General features: G+C 47.2%; 1 protein-coding gene across 1 annotated transcript in view; it reads left to right on the top strand.

Moving 5' to 3' along the window:
- The window catches only part of STN1 (STN1 subunit of CST complex), a 93,128-nt gene that overhangs the window by 61,280 nt on the left and 19,389 nt on the right, over positions 1-12,459 (top strand). The window contains exon 6 of the mRNA XM_040361844.1: positions 814-943. Within this exon, the coding sequence (XP_040217778.1) occupies positions 814-943 (130 nt within the window). The remainder of the gene's footprint in view (positions 1-813; positions 944-12,459) is intronic.

The following is a 12,459-nucleotide window of genomic DNA, read 5'->3' on the forward strand; positions in this document are numbered from 1 at the left end:
TAGCGTCCCCTAGCGGTTAACCCCTCTCACTGCTATTGTCATTTTCACAGTAATCAGTGCATTTTCATAGCACTTTTCGCTGTGAAAATGGCAATAGTCCCAAAAATGTGCCAGAAGTGTCCGCCATAATGTCGCAGTCACAAAAAAAAAACGCTGATCGTTGCCATTACTAGTAAAAAAAAATTATTAATAAAAATGCCATCAAACTATCCCCTATTTTGTAGAACAATATGTATCGGCCTAAACTAAGGAAAACATTTTTTTTATATATTTTTGGGGGATATTTATTATACCAAAAAGTAAAAAATATTGCATTTTTTTCAAAATTGCTGCTCTATTTTTGTTTATAGCGCAAAAAATAAAAACCGCAGAGGTGATCAAATACCACCAAACGAAAGCTCTATTTGTGGGGAAAAAAAGACGCCAATTTTGTTTGGGAGCCACGTTGCACGACCGCGTAATTGTCAGTTAAAGCAACGAAGTGCCAAATCGCAAAAAGGCTCCAGGTCCTTTACCTGCATAGTGGTTAAAGCTGGCTACATATTATATAATTTTCTTGTACAATTTTCCTTTAGATTTACTAAAAACCATATAATATGTTGGCAAACCTAAACCCTTTCATATTGTATACAGTCAGGCAGGCCCTTGAACTACATACTTGAAGGTAAATCTAAAGGACAGGGAACAAAAAAATGGTATAATGTATAGCCAGTTTACTAATGATACCAGCATTGTGTTTAACTCACAAAATGTTTATTTATTTATTTACATACTAGAGTAACTTTTCTTTAACTAGCTAATTTTTTGCTTTAGATAAAGTGGATGATCCCACACTTGACATGCAGATTATGAGGATGCTTGAACTGCCTTACCTCTATAAACATGTCTACGATAAACCTTTTATTCTTCCTGATGATATGAGAGATCAATCCCATGAGCAACCGTAAGTCATATCATTTCTATATTATTATATTTTTTATTATATTATATTATATATTGTTCTATATTCAGAAAGCATCCAGGAAGTATACCAGCCAGTACCAATTTCATTTGAAAACAGGTAGTTACAGGAATTTATAGCAGACTGGGTGAGGAATTTCCCATCAGATCAGTTTGTTCTCTAAATAAGAGCTGCCTAGCTGAGAAAATACAGCTGTTGCTCTTGGATCCTCGGTGTATGTGTGTATATTTATTATAATTATATATTGTGATATTTGGGGGTTGTTTAGCTCATGTGTAGCACCCGCTAGCGAGAACAATCCACGCCAGAAATTAAATTTCAGGGCTTGTTGGCCCACTTTTATTAAGAAAAGTTCAAGAAAACAAAAATCACAGGTTTTCCCTCGCAGGGGGTTTTCACCATCAGTACCAAATAATAACTTCAGCCTCCTGGCTTATACATACAGCAGTGCTGCTCAGGCCTTCCACTTCAGGCTCTCGTCTGTCTCCTACAGACTACTCCCCTTTGCCAAAACCGTCCATACAGATAGTACCCCTCACTGCTTTGACCCTCAGACTTGGGTCTCTGACTTTCACTGTGCACACCTGCACTCTCTGGCTTCTCCAGTGCACACATGCACTCTCTGGGTTCTTCCCTTGCAAGCCTGGAGTCCTTGGGAGGGTGGAGCCCAGAACCCTGGGTCCTGACTCTGCTATCAGGCCCACACACACCTGAACAATCAGTGTGCCGGTGAGTCTCAAAACCTGGACCCAGGACTAAGGGATTTCATCCCATCCGGATCTCTAAGATGTCCCCGGGCTCCAGGTCCCAAAGTTAGGGTGACCAGACATCCCCAGTTTCAGGGGACAGTCCCCTGATTGAGGACACTGTCCCCGGACCAATGCTGTCCCTGGTTTTGTCCCCAGATTGGATTTAATAGGGGGCAGGGGCAATTTCAAAGACAATCAGTGCAGAATTAAAATAAAAAAATTAGAATTACACACCCCCGCTCCGCCGTGCCTACTAGCATAGGGGGGTTGTATTTTTCCCATTATCTGTGCCCCTTTCTGATGATCATGTGCTGGTCGGAGCGGAGGGAATATTTCTTCAGTTTCGGGCGCATGCCCATTCAGCTCCGCTCGCATGTTCTGCCTTGGCTCAAATCCTGGCCAGCCACCTGCCTATCTCCTTGTCTTCCCTGGCGGAGTGATCTTCCTCCGCTCCCCATCCAGTAGTAGCCAGGACCCGAAGAGTAAGCCTTGAGAGGCTGTAAGGCGGGCGGCGACGGGCAGAGAGTCGCTGATTGTTGCCATTACTAGTAAAGAAAAAATATGTCCCCGCATTTCATTTAAAAATCTGGTCACCTTACCCAAAGTGGACTTGGGTAAATAATGAGGAAACTGAAACACCAGTTTCCTCTATATGTTACAAGCTCCCTGGAGCCCCTCAACCTGTCCGGTTAAGAAATCTGGGTACATACACTGGTGAGGTACCACAGTGTGTGTGTGCGTGTATGTGTATATATATATATATATATATATATATATATATATATATATATATATATAAGAAGGCCAGTATGGTGGCCTGAGTTTATGGGAGGAGCCCGGAGGGTATTTAAGCAGCCCACTCACACATGCTCTTTGTCGGTTCAGTGTGCGGTACTACGCGTCACTGGGCCGACTCTTCCCAGCTCACCTCATGTCCGTGAGTCTGCGCATTCAATCGCATTCGACACCCTCCCGCCCTTCCCTTTTTCAAGGCACTTCTCAGCATATCCTTCTTCAATTAACTACCCATTACTTACCTTGGGTATGCCCCCTTTTCTTGGCATACTGACCAGACCACCAAGGCACACTTCAGGTCTATTTATGTTGTAAGTCTTGTCTTGTGTTTATGTGATCCACATCTCTCTCGGTCAGAGGGTAACGACCATAAATATATATATACACACACACACACACACACAGAATATATATTTTTATATCATTTTCTTTTTGATTACTATCATTAGTACGTCATGTTTATTCCCTTTATTTCCTTTGTTACTCAGTTATTGCATTTGATGCTTTTATCAGATTCCTCCATCCATGTTATAGAGCTATTTTCCACCCATTAATTTTTCACCTGGCTCTTTCTAATTTTGAATCAAAAGCTGTAGGGTTTGAGGGTGGTGACAGCGCCAATCACTAAGCAAACATTAGCCAGTTCAGACAATGTATGACCAACCATAACCTGCTTTGTTGTAAGCTCAGATTCAGGATCATTTAAAAGACAAAGATACCGGCGACTATTATGATTAAGCGGGAAGGACCACCAAAGGCACAGAATGAATATTAGAATGGAAGCTGGAGCCACTCTCTTGTAGTATGTGCCACCTATACCCATTTATTGTCTTTGATATATTTGTGAAAAAGATAAGCAAAGATAAATCTTTCTTTTTATAAATGTTTTACTGTGGAATTGATGCACACTTTGTAATTATATACTAACACGTAAAGAGCCATATTAACCAATAAATAAGCAGGCTGTACTTGCTGCGGATCCTCTTAATTTGATAAGGACTTTCTGAATGAAAACAATAGACTCCCTACAGTCTGTAATGATGTCAGATACCCACAATGCAACAGGTAACCAGAGACCATGTGACCTTTCCTAAGGTCATGAGTAATTATAGGAAGCACAGAGAAGCATTATTTTTTCAAACCAAGGAAGAGGTCCCTTTTTACCCCAAAATATATTATCTTGTATTAACATGTATAGTGATGATATTTATTAGTGGGACCACTTTATAGTTCTAGCGCTCCAATATACCTTCAGTATTACACCGTTGTACGGGCTCCTTTTCTGTACTGAGATTGGTTTTAGTGCACGTTGTGAGCATCTTACAGTGTGCGTCAAGCTACAAGTCAGAGCCTGCCTTATTTCCTGGATAAAGACCAAAATCTAGAATTCCTCCCCAGCTTTCCTGCCCCTTCACCGTCCTTTTTGTTAACTGAATGTCTGTGCCTTTGATCTGTATGATCTATGGTGGTACCCTAGGGCAATCTGTATGTTAATGCAGTCTGCCTATAAACGCCAACTTCCCCAGACTGACACCCATTAATTTAGGATTTTTTTTTTTTTATTAGTTATTTTTGCATTTTTACATAACCCACTGCATGCGTCATGGCGGAAGGCTCTTGAGTACTTGGGCAGGGTGCTGTGATGTCTTCAAGAAGCTATGTACTGCCCCCTGCTGGCCCCTCCCACCATCTACGTTCACCAATCATTTCACTTAAAAATATGGGGGATGATTCACAGAGAGTTAGGCCGGCGTATTAGTAGATACGCCGACCTAACTCGGAATCTACGCCAACGCAAATTTAAGCGTATTCTGGAAACCAGATGCGCTTAAATTAGGCTCAGATATGAGCGGCGTAAGTGTCTTACACCGTCGTATCCTAAAGTGTAATTCTTAGGCTGACCGCTAGGTGGCGCTTCCATTGCGGTCGGCCTAGAATACGTCGTTTGCGTAAGTCGTCCGTAAATAGGGATTTACGTCATTTACGTCCACGTCGAAACCAATAGGACCGTGCGGCGTACTTTGCTGCAATGCACACTGGGATATGTACATGGACGGCGCATGTGCCGTTCGTAAAATACGTCAATCACGTCAGGTCACCCCCTATTAACATAAAACACGCCCCCCTCATCCTCACGGAATCCGTACATGTTAAAGGGGCCTAATAGAGCTGATAAGGTCTATTTGGCATGAGTCCTCCGTGATGGCTGTATACAAAGGTAGGGGTCTGTTTATTCAAACTCAATTGCAGTTAATGCAATAGTGCTCCTGATTGTTGCAATACACATTCCCAATCTTTCAGGGGAGCCAGTGCTGAAAGAAATCTGAAAGCTGTCATTACTGACTTCCTCTAAGAATCTATATTTCCTGGATGTGATTGGCTTTAGTACATTGAGTTAGTGACTTGTGACATGCATGCTCATGAAGTCAGGATATCTTATCTGTATACTCTTCCAGGTCAGTGCCTCAGAGGATAATGGAGTAGCATGACCCTCCCCCAGGAACTAACATTTCATAAAAAGAGGTCAGCTGAAAGGTCAGGTAGTTAATTTTACATATACTGTCTACTTAAAGGAATTAGACATGCAGCATTGAACCATTTAAGCCTCAGACTCTTTTTCAAAAAAATACAGGTAAAAGCACAGGAAAATCAAGTATTTAAAATGCTTACTTGCATTTTCCTTTTGTCTAAATTATGTTGTATTACCTTGCAATGTGGCTCTGAACTTGCCAGGAAATTTGACAAGTCAGTTCCCTCTCACTCCTGCCATGTCATAGCCCTCTCTTCTTCGGGGAGTGTCTAATTACTATATGTGCTGGCCCAGCTCCTCTATTCCTCCCATCACCTCCCTACATAACCTTTTACACAGCTGCCAGAAAGGAGGAGGCAAAAGGGAAAACTATAGAGCAGGTGTGGGGGGCGTGGCCTGACGAGGCATGTGAGCAGACGTGCTGCACGGAGCTCCCGCCGGTGATCCTTACAACGATCCTTCCCTCGCCACACTTAACGCCCGAAATCGCCGCCAAACGGTGCGGACTGACCCTGGGGTGTATCCGGACCTGTACACCGCTCGACAAACGGCATGATGACCCGAGGAAACCGCGGAGACGCCGCGGTCTCGGCCTCCCAGGAATCCCAAGATGGCGCCTGGATGCTCCAGCCTGCTAGGACACCACGAGGCCAGGAGAAAGACAAGAGGCCGGAGCAGGGGGGTAAGTCTGCTAAACCCCCTAAAGCCAAGGAGCAAGCCAGGGACATGTTGTACTACACACAGAAGCTTGCAGGCCCCAGTGACTTAACACATGCAGGGAATCAGCAGCGCTTGGCACACACAGAGCAGCCTGATAATGACACTGCAGGAGGGATGGATGACTGTGAACCGATGGAGTCGGTTCCTGATCCCCTGCTAGCCATGCATGATGCACAGTCGGAGGATAGCCCCCAGCCCACCCTGAGTGAAATACTGTTTGCTGTACATAAGTGCACTGCCTCTGTGAATGATTTGATGGAACGCTTTGGGGGATTGGAGGAAAAAGTTTCCCTCATCCGCCAAGATATGCAGAAAATCAGGGAGCGGACCACCGCGGTTGAGGGGAGAGTGAGTGACATTGAGGACCAGATGCCCCACATTACCCGTGACGCACGAGGTGCTGCCCAGCAGGCCAGACAGGCATACGATAAGACTGACGAAATTGAAAACCGCCTTCGACGCAATAATGTCCGTATAATAGGGCTCCCGGAAAAGGTGGAGGGCAGGGACCCTACAACATTTGTGGAGGGGTGGTTACAGGAGGTGTTTGGCAAAGAAGCGTTCTCCCCTCTGTACGCTGTTGAAAGAGCGCATAGGGTGCCCCTTACCCCCTGGAAACCCGCCCAGAGCAATGCTAGCAAGACTCCTGAACTACAGAGACAGGGAGGTGGTGCTGCGAATGGCGAGAGAAAAAGGCACAGTGCTACATAATGGCACAAAAATTTCCTTCTATCCTGACTTCTCGGCAGAGGTGCAACGCCGACGATCCAAATTCGCCGAGGTCAAGAAACGCCTGCAAAAGCTACAGCTCCCATACGCCATGTTGTTTCCTGCCAAACTACGCATAACAACTAGAGATCAGAATCACTTCTTTGAATCCGCACAAGATGCTGCCGGCTGGCTGGACTATAACGAGCATGATCTACGCAGAAGGGGACGCGACGGCGGAGAAGGGTGATAGTGTTTTGATTGTCTGCACCGGGCATGGAGGGCGCAAGCTTTCCCATTGTAAAGTTCATTTGGCCAGTTGAGGGCCCTTACTAAATCTACACTTAAGGCGAATGGAATTCCTACAACAACCTCTTTTTTCTTTTTTTTCTGTTTTGCTCCTTACTTTTGTTTTTGGTTCACAAAATCCATTTACTATCCACGCTTTGTTTGTCTTCCCTTGTCGTATCTTCAAAGTCCCGCTGAAGGGGAGAAATGCAGCGATACGCAATGCTCGTAAGGAGCCTTGTATATGTGCTGGTGTGGTTCCGGAGCTGGTGCACTGTTGGCACGCCCGGAATATATCTATGTCCACCTTCAGGTTATGTGGAAGGCCCCTGTTGGGCCCCTATGGTGCGGTGTGAGCCGTTAACCGCAAGTTGCAGCAGTGCATGTCTCCATTTGTTTTTTGGCGCACCACTGCGCATGTTACACTTCTTCAGTTCTTCAAACTATGTGTTTTCTTCATTTCTGATGTTTTACCATTGCACGGATGATGCCCCAGCTACAATAGGATGTGCTCTGAAGTCTTTGGCAGGGCCCCTGCTTTGCACACAAGATGATCAACAGACTTCCTCAGGACTGTCCCATGGACGTGTGCGTCCCCCATATCCTCATGATTTGATGACTAAACTTAAGCAATGTCTAATACACCTATAGTGACCTGGAACGTTCGGGGGGTGAATGATCCTCTGAAACGATCAATGATTACCGCAGGTTTAAAGAAATTCCATCCGGCCATAATTGGCCTGCAGGAGACTCACTTGCAGAGGGACACGGTGGGGTTTTTGCAATATGCCTGGGTGGGGAGGGCATATCACTCCACTTACTCCGCGTTCTCACGTGGAGTGAGTGTATTGATACACAAGGCATTGGCGTATCAGGAGTTAGACTCCCTAATAGATGTGTCTGGTAGATTTGTGTTTCTTTATTGTAAACTGTATATGGTAACACTGATTTTAGCCTTTGTCTATGTTCCTCCACCGTTCTCTCGGGAGGTGCTGCAACTGCTGTTGTCCTACCTGGCCAACAAGCCGGACATTCCGGTCCTAATAATGGGTGACTTTAATTGTTATTTAGACCCCAAACTAGATAGACACCCTCCGGTGTCTCCCCCTAGGGGGGGCCGGGGCACTGCCCTTAGCCGGCTGTTACTTGAGGTGGGATGGACTGACATATGGCGGATCCGTAATCCATGCACTAGACAATTTTCCTGTTTTTCCAAGACCCACGGGTCTTTGTCCCGAATTGATCTTTGTGTGGGCACCCCGAACCTAGTGGGCAGTGTATCCAGGGTGGAATATTTTCCGCGAGGGGTTTCGGATCACTCCCCGCTGGCTCTCTGGCTGGTCACACAACCCCCCAGTTCAATGCCCAGGGCCCCATGGAAGTTGAATGCTTTTTGGCTCAAACTGTTTAACTCCCAGGACAGGGTCACATCCCAGATGCAGGATTTTTTTAGAACTCATTCACGCCACGGTAGCGACCTTCAGAAGTGGGAGACCTTTAAAGCATTCCTCAGAGGGGTATTCATTCATGAAATACAAATTGTTAAATACAATTCATCAGCCCTTCTGGAACGGGTGGGAGACCAAGTGAAGCAGCTCGAACTAACATATGTGAATGATCCGTCTGATTCGGCACGGGAGGCATGGATGTCGGCCCAAGACTCCTTGGACCGTCTGAGATCCTCTTCTGCGGAACGTAAGAGGTTTTTTACTAAATTGGCATTTTTTGAGGAAGGGGAGAAGACAGGCCGCCTACTTGCTAAAATTGCTCGCTCTCAACAGCAGTCACCGGCTATTGGTGCTATTCGCACATCTACTGGTAGACTTGTTAACTCCCCTGATGACATCATATCTGAACTAGCCACCTTCTATAAAGACCTGTATGGGTCGAGAGAGGCCTACGCGGACGATGAGTTGGACACATACATGTCCCAAATTGCTCTACCTAGGCTGTCCGCAGGGGCACGCAAGCAACTAGATGCCCCTATAACTTTAGAGGAGCTCCAGGTGGCGGCCTGCTCTTTTCCCACTTGTAAGGCCCCGGGGGAGGATGGCCTACCCATGGAAGTATTCACCCAATATGGGGAGCTACTGCTCCCGGAACTGTTGAAAGTATTCAATGCTTCGCTGGAGGAAGGGGTGCTTCCTGTTTCCATGAACAGGGCTAATGTGATCCTCTTATTGAAACCAGGGAAGGACCCGGTGGACCCGGGATCTTACAGGCCTATCTCGCTGCTTCAGAGCGACGTGAAAATCCTGGCTAAGGTTCTGGCGAGGCGAGTAAATAGGATAGTCTCTTCAATTATTCACCAAGATCAGGCTGGCTTTATGCCACAAAAATCCACGGCCACTAATTTGCGTAGGCTATACCTGAACATGCAAGTGCAGGCAGATAATGGAGGTCGTAGGGCCCTGCTGTCGCTGGATGCCAATAAGGCATTTGACAGTGTCAGCTGGAGGTACCTATGGGCTGTGCTGGTTAAGTTTGGCTTCGGAGAACGTTTTGTGGCCTGGACCAAACTACTATACGCGGCCCCCCAGGCATCAATTAGGATGGCGGATAGAATGTCGCCGGCGTTTGCTTTGGGCAGGGGGACTAGGCAGGGATGTCCGCTATCCCCCCTGCTCTTCGCGATTGCTATAGAGCCTCTGGCGGCATTGATACGGACGAGCGACTCGATTGCTGGATTCCGGTATGGAGGCCTTCATGAGAAGGTTATGTTATACGCGGATGACATGCTACTCTTTTTGGAGGACCCCACCCTGTCACTTCCGGGGGTCATGTCTGTCATACAGAAGTTTGGTTACTTTTCTGGCCTGACCATCAATTGGTCCAAATCTGCACTCCTGATGTTAGATGAGGACAGGGAGGTGACCCTCCCGACCTCCTGCCCCATCCCTATAGTGGATAGCTTTAAGTACCTAGGTGTACAAATCTCACCCAAAATCTCAGACTATTGCAAGCTTAACGTATACCCCTTGCTATCCCGCTTTAGAGACAAGATTAATACGTGGAACAACCTTAAGATGTCCCTAGCAGGCAGAGCCAATTTGATCAAAATGATTTTGATGCCCCAGTTGCTGTATTTCCTACATAATTCCCCGGTGGTTATCCACTTAAAGGTCTTCAGAGTGGTGAATACCCTCTTCAGAAAGTTGCTGTGGAATGGGAGGACCCCCAGGATAAGGCTGGAGCAGCTCCAGCGCTCTAAAGACAGCGGAGGGCTGGCGGTCCCCAACCCTTGGCTGTACTACATCGCTGCCCAGTTACAGCATTTGATAGGCTCCATGGCTCGGGACCCGGTGGGATTGGCGGCACGGCTAATGCTGGCTGCTTCTGGAGCGGAGACCATCCCCCTGGGCCTGGAGGCACAAATGTTCCATAAGTCCAATAAACAGACCCCGACAATGTCACTAATTCAAAAAATTTGGAACAAGGGACGACAGCTTCAGGGGGTGAGGGGGTTTACTGAGTACAGCCCAATATGGAACAATTGCTCCTACACCGAGTTAGCTAAACTGCAGCAGGGGCCCCGATGGAAGGCACATGGGATAAGTATGCTGTCCCAGATATTTCATAATGGCAGGCTGCTCTCATTTTCTGAACTGCAAGCTCGATTTGGCCTGCCGGCCTCTTTGTGGCTATCTTACCTTCAGCTTCGGCATGCCGTGGCGGCACAGGGGGATGCGTGGGAGTGGACACTGTCACCCACTCCAGTATTCCACCTGCTGCGGTCTGCCTCTGAAACCAAGGGAATTATTTCCCAATGCTACCTAATGTTATTATCCAAGCACCTGGACGAGTTCCCGTGCGGGGCTCTTTCGGCCTGGCAGCGGGACCTCGGCCAGGTTACGGACGACCAGTGGGAGGAGGCCTTGCAATTCTTGACTTCTTGTTCCCTAAATGTGGCGCAAAAGGTTTCGCAACTATACATTCTGCTGAGGGTGCACTATACTTCGGTGAGACTGTACAAGATGGATAGGCGGGCGGACCCGTTGTGTTGCCGATGTCAGCAACACGAGGGGGACCTCATACATCTCTTGTGGCGATGCCCGAAGCTGCACAGATATTGGACCGGGGTGGTGGGGACAATCAATTCTGTTTTCCAAACCAAAGTTCCGGTTGATCCTATGTGCTGCTTATTGGGGGTGCTGGAGGATGTGGTTCCCGAGGAGACGACTAGGGTGGCTATCTCCAGAACATTGTTCCAGGCTAGGAAATTAATCCTAATGGGGTGGAAGTCTACCTCTCCACCATCTCACTCCTCCTGGGTCAGTCACGTGGGACTAGCGCTGGTGATGGAAAAACACATTTATCAGCATAGGGGGTGCCCTGGCAGGTTTGAAAGAATATGGGAGTCATGGCTGGACACGCCGGGTTTGAGTCCTAGAGAACTCGTCATGACCAGGATTCTAAGGTGTCTCTAATTGGGTGCTAATCAGGTGTTCTGAGAGTGTATAGGGTGTTGTACTGATAGCAGGGGGGGGTAGTATGTAATTTTTTCTTGTTTGCTGGAGGGGGAAGAATGGCGACCGAGGGTGAAGTAGGGGTCCTGTCCTGTATGTTGGTTCTGCTTATATATGATGTACACCTTGAAAAAATCATCACTTTGACGTCTGTGCAGTGGTAATGTTTCTATTTTTCTGTACTTGTTTATGAAACAATAAACATCTTTCTGATTTAAAAAAAAAAAAAAAAAAATAGAGCAGGTGTGCCCAAGCGCTGCCCTCTGATATGGCCCGCCATCTCCTGCTCTGGGATGGAAGGTTGGCAAGCCCAGATCCAGGTTCCCGACCGCCATCCCCAAGCATCAGTGTGAAGAAAAGCTCCTGTCACGGGGAGTGATACCAAATGTACTTCGCCTGTGACAGGAGGCGGCGCAATACAGGAAGCATCGGTTCTGCTCTCTACTGCAGCCGCATGCTTCCTTCCATGATGTTTGGGGATGGTGGGTTGGGAACCAGCCAGCAGTAACCACCAACAGTAGCCACCACTAGTACCAGCCAGTAGTACCCACCAACAGTAGCCACCACTAGTACCAGCCAGTAGTACCCACCAACAGTAGCCACCACTAGTACCAGCCAGTAGTACCCACCAACAGTACCCGCCAGCAGTACCAACCCTGGAGGACAGCCAGCAGAAGCCACCAGCCATATCTGCCTGGGGAACAGCGATACCTGCAGGAATCCAGAGGAATAGGTGATAATTGAGGTCAGTTTGGTGCAGGTACTGCAGTGCATGGGTGTGAAAGCAGCCTTAGGCCCCGTTCACACGATTGGTTTTGATCGGGTCCACCTATCTGTTTTGTCAGGGGGACCCAATTGGACCCTCCATTCACCTCCTCTAGATCGGCAGATGTAAACAGCCTTGTGTCCATTTACACCCGCCTATCTCCACAATTAAAAAACAGAAGGGGATCCATATCCTTCTGTCTGGGCAGATCAGATTGGAGGATCTATAGAGTAGAACAGGCTGTGTCCGTGTCTGTTCTGCATATGCAGAATGGACACGGACCTATCATCTGCCCGCTCCGCTCATTGTTACCAAGTCGCTAAAGTGGATCTTGCTCTTCAAAAGGTTGGGCACCCCTGCTATAGAGTATCATTTGAGCGACAGCTCTGAGACTGCTGGGGCTGCTGACTTCAGGTCCAATATAGCAGCACCCAGCAGCGGTTTTAGGGCTTTTGGATATCTACACAAGGGAGGCT

This window comes from Rana temporaria, chromosome 8, assembly GCF_905171775.1.
Source record: "Rana temporaria chromosome 8, aRanTem1.1, whole genome shotgun sequence".
In the NCBI taxonomy this organism is placed as follows: Eukaryota; Metazoa; Chordata; class Amphibia; order Anura; family Ranidae; genus Rana; species Rana temporaria.